This window comes from Microcaecilia unicolor, chromosome 7 (genome assembly GCF_901765095.1).
Source record: "Microcaecilia unicolor chromosome 7, aMicUni1.1, whole genome shotgun sequence".
NCBI lineage: Eukaryota > Metazoa > Chordata > Amphibia > Gymnophiona > Siphonopidae > Microcaecilia > Microcaecilia unicolor.
In genome coordinates, this window is record NC_044037.1 from 116,881,622 (window position 1) to 116,905,426 (window position 23,805).

The 23,805-nt window shown below is 51.2% G+C and overlaps 1 protein-coding gene across 1 annotated transcript in view; it reads left to right on the forward strand.

Moving 5' to 3' along the window:
- FBRS (fibrosin) overlaps positions 1–23,805 on the forward strand; it is a 592,459-nt gene that overhangs the window by 306,818 nt on the left and 261,836 nt on the right. The window contains exon 7 of the mRNA XM_030209049.1: positions 19,218–19,614. Within this exon, the coding sequence (XP_030064909.1) occupies positions 19,218–19,614 (397 nt within the window). The remainder of the gene's footprint in view (positions 1–19,217; positions 19,615–23,805) is intronic.

Below are 23,805 nucleotides of genomic sequence, written 5' to 3' on the forward strand. Positions count from 1 at the left end.
GGTGCACATTGCCGGGGAAGGCATGCCCAGGGTCTTTGGACAACCCGAGGAGTCGGAGTGGTCCATCAATCACTTGGAGTTGAAAGCGATTTTCCAGGTGCTTCTAGCCTTTCAATTGACCCTGGAAGGATTGGCTGTCAGAGTTCTGTCGGACAACACGACAGCAGTGGCCTACATAAATCGCCAAGGAGGCACTCAGTGCATAGCACTAGCAGCGCAGGCCGCGCAGATTTGCCACTGGGCCGAGCTTCATCTGCAGTTTCTGTCAGCAGCTCATATTGCAGGTCAGAGCAACGTGCAAGCCGATTATCTGAGCAGGAATCAGATCGACCCAGCGGAGAGGGAACTTGTAGACGAAGTATTCCTGCAGATATGTGCCAAATGGGGAAAGCCCGTAATGGATCTTATGGTGTCAAGCACAAATGCCAAAGTCCCGTGCTTCTACAGCAGACGGAAAGATCCTCGCTCGGCAGGGTTGGATGCCTTGGCTCAACCCTGGCCTCAGGGCCTCCTGTATGTGTTCCCTCTGTGGCCCTTAATAGGGCGAGTACTCCTGCGGACTCGGCTCCACCAAGGAGAGGTGGTTCTCATTGCCCCGGATTGGCCCAGGAGGCCGTGGTATGCGGACCTACGGTGGATGCTGGTAGAGGCTCCCCTGCCGTTACCTCTGGTACCGAACCTGCTGTCCCAGGGCCTGGTAACCATGGAGGACGCCTGCCGCTTTGGTCTTACGGCATGGCTATTGAGAGGGCGCAATTGAGAGACAAGGGATATTCCAGTAAAGTCATTTCCACTCTCCTACAGGCCCGCAAGCGTTCCACTTCCGTGGCTTATGCCAGGATTTGGCGCCAGTTTGAGGCTTGGTGTGCTTCTAAAGCGATCACACCCATGTGGGCTTCTGTCTCGCCGATACTTGACTTTTTGCAGGATGGTTTACAAAAGGCTTGGCCTATAATTCCCTGCGTGTTCAAGTGGCAGCCTTAGCATGTTTTCGAGGGAAGGTCGCTGGCCTCTCACTGGCTGCTTGCCCGGATGTGACATGGTTTCTTAGAGGGGTGCTTCAGCTCCGTCCTCCAGTGCGGGCTCCGTGTCCGGCCTGGAACCTGGGGTTAGTTTTAAAGGCCCTTCAGTGTTCGCCCTTCGAGCCGGTTAGGCGAGCTTCGGAGAAGGATGTGACCTTAAAGACGGTCTTTTTGGTGGATGTGACATCGGCGAGACGGGTATCTGAGCTCCAGGCACTGTCCTGTTGAGACCCATTTCTGCAGTTCTCAGAGTCCGGAGTAATGGTACGTACGGTGCCTTCCTTCATGCCTAAGGTGGTTTCAGCGTTTCACCTAAACCAGCCTATTTTCCTGCCCTCCTTTTCTAAAGAGGAGTTTCCAGAAGCCTATGGGCAGTTGCTCCTTCTGGATGTGCGAAGGGCTCTGTTGCAATATCTGCACATGTCAAATACCTTCAGGACCTCTGACCATCTTTTTGTTCTTTTGTCAGGTCCGCGCAGAGGGTCTCTAGCGTCTAAGGTCACTATAGCCCGTTGGCTCAAGGAAGCTATTTTTTCAGCATATCTGCTATCTGGCTGGCCTCCGACTGAAGCCTTTAAGGCACATTCCACAAGAGCGATTTCCTCTTCTTGTGCTGAAACTGGAGCACTCTCTCTTCAAGAGATATGTAGTGCAGCTACTTGGGCTTCTAAGCTCTCGTTTGCCCAACATTACAGGCTGGCGCGTGGTGTGGCTTGTTCCCACCCTATCTAGGGATTGCTTTGATACATCCCACTCGTAATGGATTCATCTGCTTGATGACAAGGAAGGGAAAATTAGGTTCTTACCTTGGTAATTTTCTTTCCTTTAGTCATAGCAGATGAATCCATGAGCCCCTCCCTCAGTGGTTCATTATGTGATTTATGTTTTATGTTCAGTTTTTCCTGTAGATATGTTCTCTCATTGGGAGAAGTTGGAAAACAGTCTTCAGGATTTCTGTTCAGTTACAGGAGGATGAGTTCATTCCCTCCTTTGAATTATAGCTCCAGTTTTGGGGCGTTCATCCGCTGTGAGTAAAGTTCATGTTATTATGCTTTGCGGTGTAACACTGCTTTGGAAGCTTCAAATACTGAAGAGGCAAGATGGAGCTAGCTGGCCATGAGGCACTATGATTGTTCAGTGCTCTCTATCTCCCCCTGCTGGTTGATGGACACAACCCACTTGTAATGGATTCATCTGCTATGACTAAAGAAAAGAAAATTACCAAGGTAAGAACCTAATTTTCCCTTGCAGTGCCTGTGGCTCAACCAAGATCCCTCTCACTGTAAATTTTGCTGAGAGATGCACAAGAGGAGGATTTAAGGTTGTGAAAAACAGTATAAAAGGATTTTTCACACAGAGCAGTTCAGTCCATTGACAAACATCAGTCTCCAGTGATCCCAGAGCTACAGTGGATATCGGGGATCCATTGGCATCAAGTATACCTCAAGTCACCTTTGACATTGGTCCCAATGGCTTCTGCCAATGCTTAACCAGCATTCCACCCAAAGACGAGGGGGGATTCATCCTCATCTTCATTGGCATGAGAGATGCAGTGCTGGATGTCAGGAGGAGGCCGGTGTGCATTGGCATTGTAGCTCTTCAAGGAGCAGCTGATGAACAAGTTTTAAGAATGGATTGAATGCAGCAGCTTTGACATCTGTCAAAAGAAGAGAAGAGCCACAGCCAACTGCAGCAAAGGTCCAAATTTCAGAAGAAAGATAGCCAAAAGACCTGAAAATCCCATGTCTCATCTATATGTGAAATATATGAAAGCTGTGTGAAGATCCCCCCCCCCCCCCCCAATCTGTGGATGTACCTCTACAACGTGCTTCAGCCTTTTTTTGTTTTTTATTCCATGACGACTGTTTCACAGCGCTGTTACATTCAGGGCACATGCATATTTAACACACACATGCAAATACTATTAAAATATGACAGCAGACTCTGCTGAGAAGTTGCCATCATGCTACGTTAGCTCTAGACCTCCTGGAAAATTTTCCACATTAGAGGTAGGTACTCCTTCCTGTGCATCACTCAGAAATGGCTGTGCGTCACTCGGAATTCTCATTTTAATACTAATCAGCTCAATAATGTGAACGCTAAACTGGCTAGAGCCAGTCTAAATCGGACATTACTAGAACTGTAAGCTTTGTGTATCGGGCCCTCAGATTGTTTCTCTCAGGAGAAATTTCACCAGATAAATTTCCTGGAGCAAAGAGCACTCAAAAGGCTTTCAGAGATCAGTTGGCAATAAGATTATTTTCATTTAAACTGACAGTCGGGTAGCCATGTATTATGCCAAAAGTAGGGAAGAAAAGAATCTTACCTTCTCTGTTGGGAGACTGTCAGGATGTTGAACTGGGCCATCTCTCAAGAGATGACATTTAGAGCCACATATCTGGTAGGCAAAGACAACTGCCTGGCAGACAAACAGAATCAGATCTTGCAACCGCACATGTGGTTCTTTGACAAGGAAGTGGCCCAGAAGATTTTTTTGAGTGGAGGGCACTGCTTTGATAGAACTTTTTGCCATATCTGACTGAGGAATGTCCCTTGGGCTTGCTCCAGAATAAGGGCACTCGGTGTAGTAGCCTCAAATGCTTTTCCCCTGAATTGGTTTCCTTGTCTTGTTTGAGTTTCAGAAGTTTTCTTCAAAGGAGTCATTGAAGGATATACAAAGAGAAACTCAAAACAAGACAAGGGAACCAAGATTATTTTGGCTCCACATTGGCCTAGGCTTTCAAAGATTCAGAAGATTGGAGCTTTCTCCGGCCCTGACGATGCAGCCTCAGGGAGCAATTCTACATCCTAACATTTGAGTCCCTAGCCCTCACAGCTTGGCTGTTGAAAGGATGATTTCCATATCATCATGCTGATCAATCCATAGACTGGTGGGTTGTGTCCATCTACCAGCAGGTAGAGATAGAGAGCAATCCTTTTGCCTCCCTATATGTGGTCATGTGCTGCCGGAAACTCCTCAGTATGTTCTCTATCTCAGCAGGTGGTGGTCACACACAGCAGCAGCTCTGGCTAGGTCTCCAAGCCTAATCTTTAGGTTTTGTTGAGTACCTGGGGTTGAGGGCTCTTCTTGAGCAAGTGCAAACCTGGTGGTGCCAGGTCCCTCCTTTTCTCCCCCCTCCCGCTGGCTCCGTTGGAAAAAAAATTTTTTTTGACGTCCTTTAAGGGCGTTTATTTCAACGTTTATATCAGCGTTTATTGCAGCTGCTCACTGGGACACCAGTTCGTTACAGCTCGTAGCGAGAAGCAGGTAATTTTACCTTTTTATAGCGGGCAGGGGGTTCATCGTTCGGTCTCCACGTGGCTTATGGCGTCGGAGGGCGAGGGCGCGAGGATTCGCTCCCCGGACCGCGTGTGTGCGTCTAGCGGGGATGTGGGGGTTTCAAAGCCTGAATCGCCTTTGTTGGGCATCAATTTGGAGTCCGGTCAGTGTCCCGGTTCTTCCTCCGGTGCGGCGTTTTTTCCTGCCATAAGCGCCCATCCCCCGCTGCTCGCCCACTCCATGTTGGCCGGCCACTCTGCTGCGGACGGCTTCTTTTTGGGCCGCCCTCGAGCTGGGAGACGTTAATGCTATGGTCGCCCTTGATTCGGGCGACTGCAAGAAAGCGGCGAAAGTTAAGCGCCGTTCTTCCCGCGCGGCTCCTTCTCGGAGTTTTGCGCCGGACGCCATTTTGGATGTGCAGCATGTTTCTCCCCCGCTCTTGCGAGCGCCGGTTGAGGGTGCGTCTAGAGCCGTGGCCCAGGCGGCAGAAGTGCTCAGTCTAGGGGGTTTCTCCCCAGAGTTCATTTTGCTGCTGCATCAGGCTTTTCTTATGATAAACGCTGCCCCGGCTCCCCCCTCTGATCAAGGGGCTGAGGCCTCCGGAAGCAAACGCCCTCGTTGACTTCCAGGCCCTAGAGGACTCGGTCTCCTCTGATGTAGATGAGGGCAGCGTATCTGAGTTCTCCCAACGGTCCCTTTGGGGATTCCTTGGAGGAGATGGATTCCCGCTTGAATGGAGCGGATGACCCCTCTGCAGCACGGATCTTTTGCTCAGAGGATTTGCCCAACCTGTTAGTGCAGGCCATGAGCATTTTGAAGAGTTCCTCTCCGGAGGACATCTCTCCCTCAGCCTCTGTTGGCTCTGCCATTATGCGGGGGACTAAGCACCCGCCTAGAACCTTCCACGTGCATGAAGCCATGCACACCTTGATTTCGGCTCAATGGGATTTCCCAGAAGCGAGCCTTAAAGTGGCTAGGGCTATGTCCCGCCTCTATCCTCTGCCTGAAGGTGAACGGGAGGCCTTTCTTTGGCCTACCGTGGATTCTTTAATCACTGCGGTGACTAAGAAAACGGCGTTGCCGGTGGAAGGTGGCACGACCCTAAAGGACGCCCAAGACAGGAGTTTGGAGGCGGCTTTAAAGTCGTCCTTCGAGGCGGCTGCTTTAAGTTTACAGGCCTCAATTTGTGGCTCCTATGTGGCCAGGGCGTGCCTGACGCTTGCGCAGCGGGCTTCCCCCTCGGATCCTTCCTTGAGGGCTGATTGGCCAGCCCTGGAATCGGGCTTGGCCTATTTGGCAGGCTGGCTGTATGATGTCTTGAGAGCCTCGGCTAAAGGTATGGCTCAGACAGTCTCTGCACGGCGGTGGCTTTGGCTGAAGCATTGGTCTGCTGACCACGCCTCTAAGTCTCGCCTGGCTAAGTTGCCTTTTAAAGGCAAGCTGCTCTTTGGGGTCGAGCTGGACAAGATTGTGACCGATCTCGGCACGTCTAAGGGCAAGAGGTTACCGGAGGTCAGGGCTCGGGCCAGTGGTGCCCGCCCCGGTTCCTCCAAAGGACAGTTTCAGGAAGCCCGTCGGTACTGCCCGGGCAAGTCGAGCTCCTCTGCCCCATCTTCCATCAAAAGGAATTTCTCCCCCAAGCAGCATTCCTTTCGCAGAGACTGCCGTCCCGGAGGTGCCTCCTCCGGTCCTCCCCCAGGGTCTCGTACCCAATGACGGGGCGCTGGTCCATGACCCAGAGCAGATTGGAGGATGCCTATCCTCGTTTCTGGGCAAGTGGACCAGGGTAACTTCAGACGCTTGAGTGCTGGAAGTCATCAGAGACGGCTACAAGCTAGAGTTCTGCCGACCCTTAAAATTCCGGTTTGTGCACTCTCCATGCAAGTCTCCGGTCAAGCTGTAGCAGTGCAGCAGACTTTGGACAATCTGATCCGCCTGGGTGCGGTCGTTCCGGTGCCAGAAGGTCACCCTGGCAAGGGACGTTGCTCCATTTACTTTGTGGTACCAAAGAAAGGAGGTTTTGTCCGGCCTATCCTCGACCTCAAAGGGGTCAATCGGGCCTTGGAAGTTCGGCACTTCCGGATGGAGACTCTCCGCTCTATTATAGCGGCAGTGCAGGCAGGGGAGTTCCTGGCATCCTTGGACATCAAGGAAGCTTACTTGCTTATTCCCATCTGGCCTCCTCATCAACGCTTTCCGCGTTTTGCAGTTCTGAGGACACTCCCAGTTCAGAGCCCTCCCTTTCGGGTTGGCTACTGCTCCGCGGACCTTCTCCAAGTTATGGTGGTCATCGCGGCCTTTCTACGCAGGAAAGGAGTACAAGTCCATCCTTATCTGGACGACTGGTTGATCTGAGCCCCCTCTTATGCAGAGTGCGGCAGAGCTTCAGACCGGGTGTTTGCTCTTTTGAGCTCCCTGAGGTGGATCATCAACTGGGAGAAAAGCCAGCTGCGCCCGACTCAGTCCCTGGAGTATCTGGGAGTTCGATTCGACCCCCAAGTGGGCAGAGTGTTCCTGCCAGACAGTCGGAGTTTCAAGCTTCAGGCTCAGGTGGACAAGTTCCTAGCAGCCTCTTCTCTTAGGGCTCGGGACTACGGGCAGCTGTTGGGCTCTATGATGGCCACGATGGAAGTAGTGCCCTGGGTCAGGGCCCATATGAGACCTATACAGCTCTCTCTGCTGCAGAGATGGACTCCAGCTTTGGAGGATTACGCTGTGCGCCTTCCCTTGGATCCAGCGGTGCGCAAGGCGCTGAGCTGGTGGCTGAGGCCAGACAAGCCGTCCGCAGGAATGCCTCTTGTGACCCCGGAGTGGGTTTTCGTCAAGGCGGACGCCTCTTTGTGGGGCTGGGGAGCCCACTGCTTGGGAAGGACAGCGCAGGGGCTCTGGTCCCCTGCAGAGGCAGAGTGGTCTATCAACCTCCCGGAACTCAGAGCCATTCGGTTGGCGCCTTTGGAGTTTCTCCCGGGCCTGGCGCTGAAGCCAGTACGGGTCCTGTCGGACAATGCCACGGTTGTGGCCTATGTCAATCACCGGGGAGGTACCAGGAGCGCCCCTCTAGCCAAGGAGGCCATGAAGCTATGCCTGTGGGCGGTAGCAAACCTGGAACAGCTGTCGGCGGCCCACATTGCGGGAGTCATGAATATTGCTCAGGCGTTCTGGGACATCACGAAGCGCTGGGGCCAGCCGAGCGTAGATTTGATGGCGTCTTCAGCCAATTGCCAAGTGCCGCGCTTCGTCAGCTGAGGACGGGACCCTCGATCTCTGGGAGTAGATGCTCTTCTCCCACAGTGGCTGACACAGGAGCTCCTCTTTGTGTTTCCGCCTTGGCCCATGTTGGGCAGGGTACTAGGCCGGGTGGCAAAGCATCCGGGCCAGATAATCCTGGTGAGTCCGGATTGGCCCAGACGTCCCTGGTATGCGGACTTGATCAGGCTCTCAGTGGACGGACCTCTGCGGCTGCCAGCGGAGCGGGGCCTGTTGCATCAGGGTCCCGTGGTGATGGAGGATCCCTCCCCCTTTGGTCTTACGGCCTGGCTATTGAGCGGCAGCGTCGGAGGAAGCAGAGCTTCTCAGACAAGGTCATCGCCACTATGCTGAGAGCGAGGAAGCGCTCTACTTCTACTGCTTACGCCAGGGTTTGGCGTACCTTTGCATCGTGGTGTGAGGCAGGCTCCCTTTCTCCCTTCACTGCTCCAATTTCATCAGTGTTGGCATTCCTGCAGGAAGGTCTGGAAAAAGGCCTGTCGCTCAGTTCCCTTAAGGTCCAGGTGGCGGCTCTTGCTTGCTTCAGGGGTCACCTGAAGGGTGTTTCCCTGGCATTGCAGCCAGATGTGGTGCGCTTTCTCAAGAGAGTTATTCACCTGCGCCCTCCTCTGCACGCAGTGGTACCTGCGTGGAATCTCAATCTGGCTAAGAGCCTTGCAGAAGCCACCTTGTGAACCCTTGTCGAGGGCATCTCTGAAAGAATTGACGTTGAAAGCAGTCTTTTGGTAGGCTATCACTTCAGCCAGAAGAGTTTCCGAGCTCCAGGCGCTGTCATGTCGAGAGCCCTTTCTGCAGTTCACTGAGGCAGGAGTGTCTATTCGCACAGTGCCTTCCTTCCTGACCAAGATTGGTCCTCGCTTCCATGTGAATCAGCAGCTCTGTCTACCCTCCTTTCGTAGGGAGGACTAAGCAGAGGAGTACTCTGCTCTCAAATATTTAGATGTGAGACGAGTCATCATCAGATACTTGGAAGTGATCAATGATTCCAGAAGTCGGATCATCTGTTTGTGCTGTTCGCAGGTCCTCGTAAGGGTCTGCAGGCTGCCAAGCCTACAGTGGCACGATGGGTCAAGGAACCCTTTGCAGCGGCTTATGTGGCCGCAGGGAAGGTGCCGCCTATCCAGCTGAAGGCTCACTTCACTAGAGCACAGGCGGCCTTGATGGCAGAGACCGAGTCCGTCTCCTTGGAAGAGATTTGTAGGGCGGCAGCTTGGGCATCGGCTCATACCTTCTCCAGACATTACCGCTTGACTGTGGCTGCTCGGGCGGAGGCCTGGTTTGGAGCTTCAGTGTTGCGGTCAGGGATTTCTGTGTCCCGCCCTGGGTGAGTACTGCTTCGGTACATCCCACCAGTCTATGGATTGATCAGCATGATGATATGGAAGGTAAAATTATGTATCATACCTAATAATTTTCTTTCCATTAATCATAGCTGATCAATCCATAGCCCCTCCCAGATATCTGTACTGTTTATATTCTCCGAGGACAAGCAGGCTGCTTGTTCTCACTGATGGGTGACGTCCACGGCAGCCCCTCCAATCGGAAACTTCAGTAGCAAAGGCCTTTGCTAGTCCTCGCGTGCCCATGCGCAGCTGTCTTCCCGCCCGAACCGGCTCGTGTTCGTCAGTCTTCTTTTGTCCGCACTCGGTACGGTCGTGTTTGCGCCGTTCGCGCCCCTTAAGTTGACCCTCACGCGTCTCTTGACTTTTTCGCTAAGAAAAAAAAAAAAGGGATTTCGGAGAAGGGCCTTTCGGTCTTTTTCCCTTCCCCGTATTTCTAGTTTATGGCCCCGATAAGTTTTCTTTCGTTTTCGGGGTAGGCCCCTTTGAGGCCTCAGGTCGAGTTTTTTTCTCCCTCTCTTTTTGGTGCCTTACCGCAATTACGAGTTTTGATTTCGCCGGCGTGATTCTTCCGCCCATGTCATCGAAGTCTCCCAGCGGCTTCAAGAAGGTGCACCCAGTGCGCTCGGGTAATCTCGCTCACTGATAGGCACGCGTTGTGTCTTCAGTGTCTGGGGCTGGGCACCACCCGCAGGCCTGCAGTCTTTGCGCCCTTTTACAGAAAAGGACTCAGGTAGCGAGATTGGCCCAGTGGAACGTTTTGTTCTCGGGCTCTTCATCGGCACCGGGAGTATCGAGTGCGTCGACGTCGACAGCGTCAAGACCTCCGCCCTCGGCCGCAACTGTATCGGTTGCATTGAGGCATCGACCCTTTGCATCGTCAGGGCTGAGACATCGGAAGGCTGCGTCGGCGGTACCGGGACCTCCACTAGTGCTGATGTCGTCGGACGGTGGTGCTTCGTCTGGAGCGCAGGTGAGGGCTGTCCGTTCCCCTGCTGGTGGCGGTGAGCCTTCGGGTGGGTCTGCCCCTACCCTGATGGCTCCGGCGGTACATCCCCCCCCGATACCGACCTTCGGCCTCTGCCCCGAGGAAGCGATGGCTGGATTCTACGTCCTCGTCGGTACCGGGAAGCTCCGGTGACATGCTTCGTTTGAAAAAGTCAAAGAAGCATCGACACCGGTCTCCTTCCCGCGTCGGTACCGAGAGCTCTGGGTCGCCGAGGGAGTCGGCACCCAGCAGTCATTGGCACCGGGAGGACCGCTCACCCTCTGTTCAGGAGGTGTCGATGCGCTCCACCTTGGACAGCCCGGAACAGCCTCCACGCCCGGAACAGACTCACTTCGACTCCTGCATCGGCTTCCATGTCTTTCTCCACAGCCGCCCTGCACGAGAGTCTCCGGGCCGTTCTCCCAGAGATCCTGGGAGAGCTGTTGTGCCCTTCCCCTCTGGTACCGGGGGTGCTTGCGCCACCGGTACCGTCGAGTGAGGCGACGGCTGGCCCCTTGCCCGGGGTGAGGTCTCCGACAATGGTGCCGCTTGCGGTACCGACTGCGGTCGCCTCCCAGGAAGGCTCCCCGACGACGTCGGCGGAGGGAGCTTCGCCGGTGCGGGCGAGGGAGTCTACCTCTCGACGCTCCCACCGTGGCCGTGGTTCCACGGAGTCGAGCCGGGCACGGCTTCAGACACAGGTTCGTGAACTTGTGTCTGATACCAATGGTGAGGCCTCGTGGGAGGAGGAGGAGGACATCAGATATTTCTCGGATGAGGAGTCTGATGGCCTTCCTTCTGATCCCACTCCCTCCCCTGAAAGGCAGCTTTCTCCTCCCGAGAGTCTGTCTTTTGCGGCCTTTGTCCAGGAGATGTCTACGGCCATCCCCTTCCCGGTGGTTGTGGAGGACGAGCCCAGGGCTGAAATATTTGAGCTCCTGGACTATCCTTCTCCACCTAAGGAAGCGTCCACAGTACCCATGCATCATGTCCTAAAAAAGACATTGCTGGCGAACTGGACCAAGCCTTTAAGTAATCCCTACATTTCCAAGATCGAGTCCCAGTACCGGATCCATGGGGACCCAGAGCTGATGCGCACTCAGTTGCCTCACGACTCTGGAGTTGTGGATTTGGCCCTAAAGAAGGCTAAGAGTTCTAGAGAGCATGCTTCGGCGCCCCCGGGCAAAGACTCTAGAACCTTAGACTCCTTTGGGAGGAAGGCCTACCATTCCTCTGTGCTCGTGGCCAAAATTCAGTCTTACCAGCTCTACACGAGCATACACATGCGGAACAATGTGCGGCAGTTGGCGGGCTTGGTGGACAAGCTCCCTCCTGAGCAAGCCAAGCCATTTCAGGAGGTGGTCAGGCAGCTGAAGGCGTGCAGAAAATTCCTGGTCAGAAGTGTGTATGACACCTTTGATGTTGCGTCCAGGGCCGCTGCTCAAGGTGTGGTGATGCGCAGAATCTCATGGCTGCGTGCCTCCGACCTGGAGAATAGGATCCAGCAGGGGATTGCGGACTCGCCTTGCCGTGCGGACAATATTTTTGGAGAGAAGGTCGAACAGGTGGTAGAGCAGCTCCACCAGCGGGATACCGCTTTCGACAAGTTCTCCCGCCGGCAGCCTTCAGCTTCTACCTCCACAGGTAAACGTTTTTATGGGGGAAGGAAGACTGTTCCCTACTCTTCTGGTAAGCATAGGTACAATCCTCCTTCTCGCCAGCCTGCGGCCCAGGCTAAGCCCCAGCGCGCTCGCTCTCGTCAGCAGCGTGCGCCTCAGCAAGGCCCCTCGGCTCCCCAGCAAAAGCAAGGGACGAGCTTTTGACTGGCTCCAGCAGAGCATAGCCGACATCTAAGTGTCAGTGCCGGGCGATCTGCCGGTCGGAGGGAGGTTGAAAGCTTTTCACCAAAGGTGGCCTCTCATAACCTCCGATCAGTGGGTTCTCCAAATAGTCCGGCAAGGATACACCCTCAATTTGGCCTCAAAACCTCCAAATTGTCCACCGGGAGCTCAGTCTTACAGCTTCCAGCACAAGCAGGTACTTGCAGAGGAACTCTCCGCCCTTCTCAGCGCCAATGCGGTCGAGCCCGTGCCATCCGGGCAAGAAGGGCTGGGATTCTATTCCAGGTACTTCCTTGTGGAAAAGAAAACAGGGGGGATGCGTCCTATCCTAGACCTAAGGGCCCTGAACAAATATCTGGTCAGGGAAAAGTTCAGGATGCTTTCCCTGGGCACCCTTCTCCCCATGATTCAGGAAAACGATTGGCTATGCTCTCTGGACTTGAAAGACGCCTACACGCACATCCCGATACTGCCAGCTCACAGACAGTATCTGCGATTTCAGCTGGGCACACGTCACTTCCAGTACTGTGTGCTACCCTTTGGGCTCGCCTCTGCGCCCAGAGTGTTCCCGAAGTGTTTGGCTGTAGTAGCAGCGGCACTTCGCAGGCTGGGGGTACACGTGTTCCCATATCTCGACGATTGGCTGGTGAAGAACACATCCGAGGCAGGAGCTCTACAGTCCATGCAGATGACTATTCGCCTCCTGGAGCTACTGGGGTTTGTGATAAATTATCCAAAGTCCCATCTTCTCCAAGTACAGAGACTCGAATTCATAGGAGCTCTGCTGGATTCTCGGACGGCTCGTGCCTATCTCCCAGAGTCGAGGGCCAACAACTTGTTGTCCCTCGTCTCGCGGGTGCGAACGTCCCAGCAGATCACAGCTCGGCAGATATTGAGATTGCTGGGCCACATGGCCTCCACAGTTCGTGTGACTCCCATGGCCCGCCTTCACATGAGATCTGCTCAATGGACCCTAGCTTCCCAGTGGTTTCAGGCTGCTGGGGATCTAGAAGACGTGATCCACCTGTCCACGAGTTTTCTCAAATCCCTGTATTGGTGGACGATTTGGTCCAATTTGACTCTGGGACATCCTTTCCAAATTCCTCAGCCACAAAAAGTGCTGACTACGGATGCGTCTCTCCTGGGGTGGGGAGCTCATGTCGATGGGCTTCACACCCAGGGAAGCTGGTCCCTCCAGGAACGCGATCTGCAGATCAATCTTCTGGAGTTGCAAGCGGTCTGGAACGCTGTGAAGGCTTTCAGAGATCGGCTGTCCCATCAAATTATCCAAATTCAGATAGACAACCAGGTTGCCATGTATTACATCAACAAGCAGGGGGGCACCGGATCTCGCCCCCTGTGTCAGGAAGCCGTCAGCATGTGGCTCTGGGCTCGCCGTCACGGCATAGTGCTCCAAGCCACATATCTGGCAGGCGTAAACAACAGTCTGGCCGACAGACTGAGCAGGATTATGCAACCTCACGAGTGGTCGCTCAATTCCCGAGTAGTGCGCCAGATCTTCCAGGTGTGGGGTACCCCCTTGGTAGATCTCCTTGCATCTCGAGCCAACCACAAAGTCCCTCAGTTCTGTTCCAGGCTTCAGGCCCACGGCAGACTGGCATCGGATGCCTTCCTCCTGGACTGGGGGGAGGGTCTGCTGTATGCTTATCCTCCCATACTTCTGGTGGGGAAGACTTTGTTGAAACTCAAGCAAGACCGAGGCACCATGATTCTGATTGCTCCGTTTTGGCCGCGTCAGATCTGGTTCCCTCTTCTTCTGGAGTTGTCCTCCGAAGAACCGTGGAGATTGGAGTGTTTTCCGACACTCATCACACAGGACGAAGGGGCGCTTCTGCATCCCAACCTCCGGTCCCTGGCTCTCACGGCCTGGATGTTGAGAGCGTAGACTTTGCCTCTTTGGGTCTGTCAGAGGGTGTCTCCCGCATCTTGCTTGCTTCCAGGAAAGATTCCACTAAGAGGAGTTACTTCTTTCTATGGAGGAGGTTTGCTGTCTGGTGTGACAGCAAGGCCCTAGATCCTCGCTCTTGTCCTACACAGACCCTGCTTGAATACCTTCTGCACTTGTCTGAGTCTGGTCTCAAGACCAACTCTGTAGGGGTTCATCTTAGTGCAATCAGTGCATACCATTACCGTGTGGAAGATAAGCCGATCTCAGGACAGCCTTTAGTTGTTCGCTTCATGAGAGGTTTGCTTTTGTCAAAGCCCCCTGTCAAACCTCCTACAGTGTCATGGGATCTCAATGTCGTTATCATCCAGCTGATGAAACCTCCTTTTGAGCCACTGAACTCCTGCCATCTGAAGTACTTGACCTGGAAGGTCATTTTCTTGGTGGCAGTAACTTCAGCTCGTAGAGTCAGTGAGCTTCAGGCCCTGGTAACCCAGGCCCCTTACACCAAATTTCATCATAACAGAGTAGTCCTCCGCACTCACCCTAAGTTCTTGCCAAAGGTTGTGTCGGAGTTCCATCTGAACCAGTCAGTTGTCTTGCCAGCATTCTTTCCCCGTCCTCATTCCTGCCCTGCTGAACGTCAGCTGCACACATTGGCCTGCAAGAGAGCATTGGCCTTCTATCTGGAGCGGACACAGCCCAACAGACAGTCCGCCCAATTGTTTGTTTCTTTTGATCCCAACAGGAGGGGAGTGGCTGTGGGGAAACGCACCATATCCAGTTGGCTAGCAGATTGCATTTCCTTTACTTACGCCAAGGCTGGGCTGGCTCTTGAGTGTCATGTCACGGCTCATAGTGTTAGAGCCATGGCAGCGTCGGTAGCCCATTTGAAGTCAGCCACTATTGAAGAGATTTGCAAAGCTGCAACGTGGTCTTCTGTCCACACATTCACATCTCATTACTGCCTGCAGCAGGATACCCGACGCGACAGTCGGTTCGGGCAGTCAGTGCTTCAGAATCTGTTCGGGGTTTAGGATCCAACTCCACCCCCCTAGGCCCATGTTTTATTCTGTTCCAGGCTACACTCTGTTAGTTGGAAAAATTGTTAGGTCAATCTCAGTTATGTCCTCGCCGTTGCGAGGCCCAATTGACCATGTTTGTTGTTTTGAGTGAGCCTGGGGGCTAGGGATACCCCATCAGTGAGAACAAGCAGCCTGCTTGTCCTCGGAGAAAGCGAATGCTACATACCTGTAGAAGGTATTCTTCGAGGAAAGCAGGCTGATTGTTCTCACAAACCTGCCCGCCTCCCCTTTGGAGTTGTGTCTTCCCTTGTTTTGTCTTGCTACATATGGGACTGACGAACACGAGCCGGTTCGGGCGGGAAGACGGCAACGTATTCGCGGTGCGCATGGGCGCACGAGGACTAGCAAAGGCCTTTGCTAGTGAGGTTTCCGATTGGAGGGGCTGCCGTGGACGTCACCCATCAGTGAGAACAATCAGCCTGCTTTCCTCGGAGAATACCTTCTACAGGTATGTAGCATTCGCTTTCTGGTTGCATTTCAGGTTCAAGTTTAGTCTTCAGTTCCTGTTCAAGAGGACTTCGTGTTCAAGGTTTTTCATTTGGATTCTTCAGGAGTTGAGACGATTTTGTGTTACAGTGAGCTGCTGCATTCCTCTCCCCTCCGTTTTACGGGGCTGGATTGAGACCTAAATTCTGCCTGCGCTCCCTCCCGCTTCGTGCGGCTGTAGGGCAGCTTTGTACCCCTCCCGCTTCGGCGGTGTTAGGGTCAGTCAGCTCCTCCCGCGGTTGCAGGATAAGCCAGATCCCCCCGCATCGGCGGGTGTGGTGTCCCTCCCCCGCTCCGCGGGGATGAGCTGGACGGATTTCCCTCCCCCTATTGTGTGGGGATGAGCTGGGTTAATTCCCCTCCCCCGTTTCGGCAGTGGTGAGCTGGGCAGAGTGTCCCTTTGTGGGTGTAATTCTCTAAGTGCTGAGTCCTGCGGATGGAGCTTTGATATCGAAATACTGAGGAGTTTCTGGCAGCACATGACCACATAGAGGGAGGCAAAAGGATTGCTCTCTATCTCCACCTGCTGGTAGATGGACACAACCCACCAGTCTATGGATTGATGAGCTATGATTAATGGAAAGAAAATTATCAGGTATGATACATAATTTTACCTTAATTTCCATGAACTTAACCACACAGTGTATTACAGGTTCTTTTAGCTCACAGGAGAGTTTCCACTAGGAGGTAATAGTTTTAAATGGAAGCGGTTTGCTGTCTGGTGCAAGGGAAAGCCCTAAAAACTGCTTGTGACTACTTTCATCTTTGGTTTGGGTTTAAAGACCAACTCCATTAGGTTGCACCTTTGCTGTTGGCGCATATTACTACCACATAGAAGGTAGACATATCTCTGTACAGTCTTGAGTTGTTCAGTCTATGCAGGGCTTCAATCAAAGTTTCTCTTCAAGCCTACTGCAATGTCATGGGACCTCATTGTTTTAATCCAGCCGATGAAAGCTTCTTTTGAACTGCTTAACAGATGTCAGTTGATGTACCTGAACTTGAAAGTCCTGTTGTTGATAGCAGCAACTTCAACTTCTAGGGTAAGTGAGCTTCCAGGTTCTAGTAACTGATCTATCTTATTAAAAATGTTGCAATAGAGTGGTTCTGCATACTCATCCAAAGTTCCTTCCTAAGTTTATTTAAAACATATCTATCCCGCCTAATCCTAACAAAACAACATAAACTGCTATCCACAATATATCTCACATAAGACCATCAAGAGAAAAATGCCTGGACAAATAAAGGAGTTTTTAATTGCTTCTTAAATATGGATAAATTTGTATAGTTTCTCAACCAAGCAGGCAATTTATTCCATAAAACTGGGCCACAGATGGAAAGAAAAGGCAGCACTCCTTGTGATTGTATAGCAATAGCATGTTTTCAGATTATTTTACAAGCAAAGTAACAGCTTTCCATCTGAGCACAATGCCCTGGGGGATGGTAGAATGTACATAACTGCTGAAAATACTGAGGTGCTAAACCAGGAAGGGACTTGAAAACCAGCACCAACAACTTAAATTCCACTCAACACTTACTGGCAGCCAATACAATGATTTCAGCACAGGCATAATATGATCAAAATGAGAGAAACCCACTAGCATATGCACCTCTGCATTCCAACCTGAAGAGCGTAACTCCTAGCCTGAAACATACCCACGTATAAAGCATTATAGTAATCCACCTTTGTCAACACAAGATGGTACTTTAGAGTAGCATAAGTTTTAATCTACTCGAAATCCTCAAGTGAAATACAAGGATTGAACTACTTTTGCAACCTGCAGCTGCACTGTCAACTGTCCACCACCACTTCCAATCTCAAATAGGTAATGAAACGCCCGCAGACTGAATGGGCTCATGATTGTTTTTTTTCCTTGTGCACAGGCATTACCTCCAGTTTCATTCAGATTTCAGCACAGGCTTATTGGCTCCCATCCAATTCCGTAGCCCTTGCAAACAGTTCTTCAAATTCACAGCTCTCTCCCTGAACTCCACATCCACTGGAAAAAAGAACAGATGTCGTTGGTATATACTCTATACTCCATGGACAGATCACAAACACAGTGACACCAGATAGAGATTAAAAAGTAATGCTGACAGTGCTGAACCTTGGGGGATGTCCATCTTCACTAGATATACCATTGAGGTGACATCCCCTATCCTTATGTGCATCGCCCTAGCTGTCAAATAAGACTCCAACCAGCAGTAAACTTTGCTATGCACACTCATCATCCTCCACAAACACTGTAGCAGGACAGAATGACTCACAGTATCAAAGGTGGATGAAATGTCCAAAGTAACCAAACAGTAACATAAATTCATATCTAGCCCTCTTCTAATCACATCCACCAAGAAAATCAACACACTCTCTATCATGGGCCTTCCGAAAACCAACTGATAAAGATCTAACAAATTTTGATCTTCTACAGACTTGATCAATTGCCATAATACAACTTTTTCAATAATCTTCCCTAAACATGGCACCACCGCAATCGGTCTATAAGTCGTCTGTCACTCGGATCTAGCAGTTAGAAACATAGAAACATGACAGCAGATAAAGACCATATGACCCATCCAGTCTGCCCATCCTCTGTAACCCCTAATTCTTCATGTTCCTAAGCGATCCCACATGCGTATCCCATGCCTTGTTAAATTCTGAAAGAGTCCTCGACTCCACCACCTCCACCGAGAGGGTATTCCACGCCTCCACCACCCTTTCTGTGAAATAATACTTCCTTAGGTTACTCCTAAGCCTAATCCCTCTTAACTTTGTATGCTCCCTCATTCCCAATTTAACAAAGGTCTGACTGTGTCTGAGTTCCATTGTAATCATTCTATTATCCTGCCAATATATTTACTAGACCTCGTGCCCACAAAAGTGAAAATACACTGCACTCTTTGCATTGCAAGCAAGCTTTGGCCTTTTATCAGGAGAAGACAAAACACAAAGTCCACCCAGGGTTGATTTCTATTTTTATTTTTTTTACCCAGACAGGATTGGGGGGCTGCTGTTGGTAATTGTATACTCTCATACTGGCTAGCAGACTGCATTTCTTTCACTTTTGAGCAGGTGTGATCTTAAGGATCATGTCACAGCTCATAATGCCAGAGCTATGGCATCATCATAGCCAGTTGAGGTCAGCCTCTTCGGAGGAGATTTGCAGAGCTGTGATTTGAACTTCTATGTAAAGAGTCGCAATCCACTTGGAACAAGATTCTCAACATGACAGTAGGTTTAGCCAGACAATCCTCTAGAATCTCTTTGGGGATTAGAAGTCAACACCACCCCTCCTAGGCCCACTTTCAGTTCCAGGTTGCCCCCCACCGCAAGCTAGGGAGTCCCATACTATGAGGACTTAGTATCCTGCTTGTCTTTGGAGAAAATCAAGTTACATACTTTTGTAGCAGGTGTTCTGTGTGAATAGCAGAATACAAGTCCTCATATACTCTTCACTTTCCCATTCCATGCTAAGCCAAACTAGTCTATAAAGGAAACTGAAGCAGTCCTGTGCAGCAGTGGCAGGTGGCATGCACGGTGAGCCGCCTCAGAACTTTTAGAAAACTAGGCTGAAGTAGTGTTCTTGCACTGAGCTCTCTCATTGATGTCACCTGTGTTGTGAGTACTTGTATCTTGCTGTTCATGGAAAATATCTGTTACAGGTAAGTAATTTGGTTTGCTCTGCAGTTACCAAGTTTGAGAGCCTACATTATTAGGCAGTGAATTACATCGATGTGAGCTGCTTGTCTGAGAAGGGTTTGGGGGGGGGGGGGGGGGTGAGAAGGCACCTATATACAGAGGCATTATCTTGAAATTATATATTTTTTTCACTGGAGAGAGGATACTTTGATTTGGCATTTTGCTGTCCTTAGAGTATCAGAAAGATTTTTTTTTTTTTTTTGGGGGGGGGGGGGGGGGAAGGAGGGCTCAGGTGAGGACAGGCAGGGTTTCAATTTGTATTTGAAAGAAGGAGTTTCACTCTTCATTTTGTTGTTTGCTTCCAGCCTTGGACCACAGTATAGCTCTCCACAGCAGCGGTGAAGCCAAGTTCTCTATTCTTCCCAAAATCTCAGGCTTGGAACGGAGCCACGAAAAGAAAAAAGAGCCAGAAAAGGACTCCGTGTTAGTGCCTTTCCTTCCCAAGGATCCTCTGTCATCTCAGGTGGCCTCACCAGGCCAACCCCTGGCTCTGGTCTGCACTTCTGCTCAGGCTCCTACACCAGCACAGAGTCAGTGCCAGACACCTCATATGCAGATCACTGTCTCTAGCAGAGCAACACCTCAATCCAAAGCGCACACTTCCCAGGGCTTATATCAGTCTCCAGTGCATCTGAAGGTACCACCTTTCAACCCTCAGTCTCAGGGCATCTACAATGGAGGGCTGGACCTCAGCACAGTTGGGTAAGTAGTGGGCCTCGAAATATACAGTATCTTGCATACTTTATGAATGCATTTGTCATATACATCCGCCTTGAAGAAAGGGTAATGTGTTCTCTCTTTAGGGTTGAGACCAGCTCTGAGACCAGCTCTGAATCTATCTTCTCCCAGATTTGTAGCTTCCCACATTGGATGAGGCTGCTGAGCACCATCTTCCAGTTCCAAGTTAGCCTTCAGAGGCCTGAGATGGATTTCTAAGCACCCCATTGTGTAGGCTTTCTACTGCTATCCAGCACCCTGAATTTTAGGCAATGGCATACAGATTATTCTGTGACCTTACAGCTGCTCTTCCCCTACCACCTGAGACTGTTGTCATCTGTATGGATTTGCTCCAGAATACTTGTCAGATCTTGTAAATCTTACACAAAAAACCCCCCATAGTTTTATCTGAAAGGCTACCATTGCTATTGCAATATCCCACTCCCAAAGGAGTAATTTACAGAACTGTTTAATGCTTGTTTTGTTTGTTTGTTTTTCCTTTTCATCTGGTCAAATGGTGGAACTCTGTTTCTTTGAAAATTAGAACAATTATTCAATATAGATCATTTTGGAAAACTCTTAAAACACATTTTTCAGTTGCTTAATGTATAATGATCTGTTGTCTAGCTGAATTTGTATTGTAGCTCTCCGGGAATGCCCAGTGTGTGTTCTTATTGTGAACTGCATGGAGCTCTTGTGATCCTTTGCAGGATATGAGTTCTATTTTATTGTACAGTGGGGATTTCATGGTATTTGACAGCAGGATTGGATCCTGAACAACTAAAAGGATACCAGTTATATTTCTTTATTTAGAGCATTTATGTATTGCTTTCCAAAATTATCAAAGCAATATAATGCTATATAATAATAGCAGTACCATCAATTAAAATTATACATTCATATAGCCTAAAGATAACTGACCCTGCTTCCTGTTACATTTCCCAAACCTCATAAACAATAGTTTAAAAAAGAAACAAAACAAAAAAAACAAGATGTTAAGGTTTTTAAATTTCTTCACCAAGTCCACTGTGTAAATCTCATCTGACAATTCATTCCGTTTATGGCATGGCAAAGTCTCGTGCTCCACCCAGACTGAATTAAACCCATATAAGTGTTAAAGGTTTAGGTCTTTTACCACCTCTCCAAATCTTCATATATCAGTTACCCACAATTTGTAGAGATAGAAGACCAAGGCTGCCGTCTATGAGAGAGGTAATTTATTTACTTACCAAGTATATTGATACAATTAATATTTTCTTATGGGAGGATGGAACTACTGCATAAATACGTTGGCTATATCTATCACTCCATCATACAGAACTGAAACAGCTATTTTTATACACTTTGTATTAAACAATGATTTACAACACTTCAACAAGTTACCTTACCCAGGATAACCTAGTCTTCTTTCAAAGCCATCTAGTTTCCCTCACCTGCTAAACCACATTTTCATGTTTGTTTATGCTTCCTCCTTTCCCAGACCTGTGTGCCCGTAAGGATATCATATCAGATCATAAGTTCCTGGGCCTCATGATTTATGGCCTTTGCCCTTTGACTCAACTCCAGGGTGCATAACTGTATTTCCATATCATCAAGCTGATCAATCCATAGACTGGTGGGTTGTGTCCATCTACCAGCAGGTGGAGATAGAGAGCAATCCTTTTGCCTCCCTATATGTGGTCATGTGCTGCCGGAAACTCCTCAGTATGTTCTCTATCTCAGCAGGTGGTGGTCACACACAGCAGCAGCTCTGGCTAGGCCTCCAAGCCTAATTTTTAGGTTTTGTTGAGTGCCTGGGGTTGAGGGCTCTTCTTGCGCAAGTGCAAACCTGGTGGCGCCAGGTCCCTCCTTTTCTCCCCCCTCCGGCTGGCTCCGTAAAAAAAAAAAAAAAAAAAATTTTGAACGTCCTTAAAGGCGTTTATTTCGACGTTTATTTAAACGTTTATTGCAGCTACTCACTGGGACACCAGGTCGTTACAGCTCGGAGCGGAAAGCAGGTAATTTTTACCTTTTTATAGCGGGCAGGGGGTTCCCCGATTGATCTCCACGTGGCATATGGCGTCGGAGGGCGAGGGCGCAAAGAGTCGCTCCCCGGATCGCTTAGGCGCTTCTAGAGGGGTTGCGGGGGCCTTAAAGTCTGATTCGCCCTTGTTGGGTGACAGTTTCGTGACGGATGAGTGTCCCGGTCCTTCCTCCGGCGTGGCGGTTTTTCCCGCCATAAACGCCCATCCCCCGCTACTCGCCTCCGCCATCTTGGCCAGCCACGCGGCTCGGACGGCTTCTTCGTGGGCCGCCCTTGAGGGAGACATTAATGCCATGGACGCCCTTAATTTGGGCGACGGCACCAAAGCGGCTAAAGTTAAGCGCCGTTTTTCCCGCGCGGCTCCTTCGCGGAGTGTCGTGCCGGACGCCATTTTGGATGCGCAGCATGTCTCTCCCCCGCTCTTGCGAGCGCCGGTTGAGGGTGCGTCTAGGGCTGTAGCCCAGGCTGCGGAAGTGCACAGTCTGGGGGGTTTCTCCCCCGAGTTTGTTTTGCTGCTGCATCAGGCCTTCCTTATGCAAAACGCTGCCCCTGCTCCCTCGTTAGGTAAAGAGGTTGAGGTCCCCGGAGGTAAACGCCCTCGGGTTGATTCCCAGGCCTTGGAGGACCTTGTCTCCTCCGATGTAGATGAGGGCAGCGTATCGGAGTTCTCCCAACGGTCCTTTGCGGATTCCTTGGAGGAGACGGATCCCCGCTCGGTTGGAGCGGATGACCCCTCTGCAGCGTGGCTTTTTAGCTCAGAGCATTTGCCCAACCTGTTAGTGCAGGCCATGGGCATTTTGAAGATTTCCTCTCCGGAGGACGTCTCTCCCTCAGCCCCTGTTGGCTCTGCCATTATGCTGGGGACGAAACGCCCGCCTAGAACCTTCCACGTGCATGATGCCATGCACACCTTAATTTCGGCTCAATGGGATGTCCCGGAAGCGAGCCTCAAAGTGGCTAGGGCTATGTCCCGCCTCTATCCTTTGCCTGAAAGTGAACGTGAGGCCTATCTGTGGCCTACCGTGGATTCTTTAATCACTGCGGTTGACTAAGAAAACGGCTTTGCCGGTGGAAGGTGGCACGGCCCTAAAGGACGCACAAGACAGAAGATTGGAGGCGGCCTTAAGGTCGTCCTTTGAGGCGACTGCTTTAAGTTTGCAGGCCTCGGTTTGCGGTTCCTATGTGGCCAGGGCGTGCCTGACTATGGTGCAGCGGGCTTCCCCCTCGGATCATTCCTTGAGGGCTGATTGGCCGGCCCTGGAATCGGGCTTAGCTTATTTGGCAGACTTGCTGTATGATGTCTTGAGAGCCTCAGCTAAAGGCATGGCTCAGACAGTCTCTGCGCGGCGGTGGCTTTGGCTGAAACATTGGTCTGCTGACCATGCCTCTAAATCCCGCCTGGCTAGATTGCCTTTTAAAGGCAAGCTGCTCTTTGGGGTCGAGCTGGACAAAATCGTGACCGATCTCGGCACGTCTAAGGGCAAGAAGTTACCAGAGGTCAGGGCTCGGGCTAGTACTCGTTCCGGTACCTCCAGAGGACGGTTTCAGGAAGCCCGTCGGTACCGCCCGGGCAGGTCGGGCTCCTCTGCCCCCTCTTCCTTCAAGAGGACTTTCTCCCCCAAGCAGCATTCCTTTCGCAGAGACCGCCGTCCCGGAGGTGCTCCCTCCGGTCCTCCCCCAGGGTCTCGTACCCAATGACGGGGCCTTGGTCCACGCCCCAGTGCAGATTGGAGGACGGCTGTCCTCGTTTCTGGGCGAGTGGACCACAATAACTTCAGACGCTTGGGTGCTGGAAGTCATCAGAGACGGCTACAAGCTAGAGTTCTGCCGACCCTTAAGAGACGGGTTTGTACTCTCTCCCTGCAAGTCTCCGGTCAAAGCTGTGGCAGTGCAGCAGATCTTGGACAACCTGATCCGCCTGGGTGCGGTCGTTCCGGTGCCAGAAAATCAGATTGGCAAGGGACGTTACTCCATTTACTTTGTGGTACCAAAGAAAGGAGGTTCTGTCCGGCCTATCCTCGACCTCAAAGGGGTCAATCGGGCCTTGAAAGTGCGGCACTTTCGCATGGAGACTCTCCGCTCTGTTATAGCGGCAGTGAAGGCAGGAGAGTTCTTGGCTTCCTTGGACATCAAGGAAGCGTACCTGCATATTC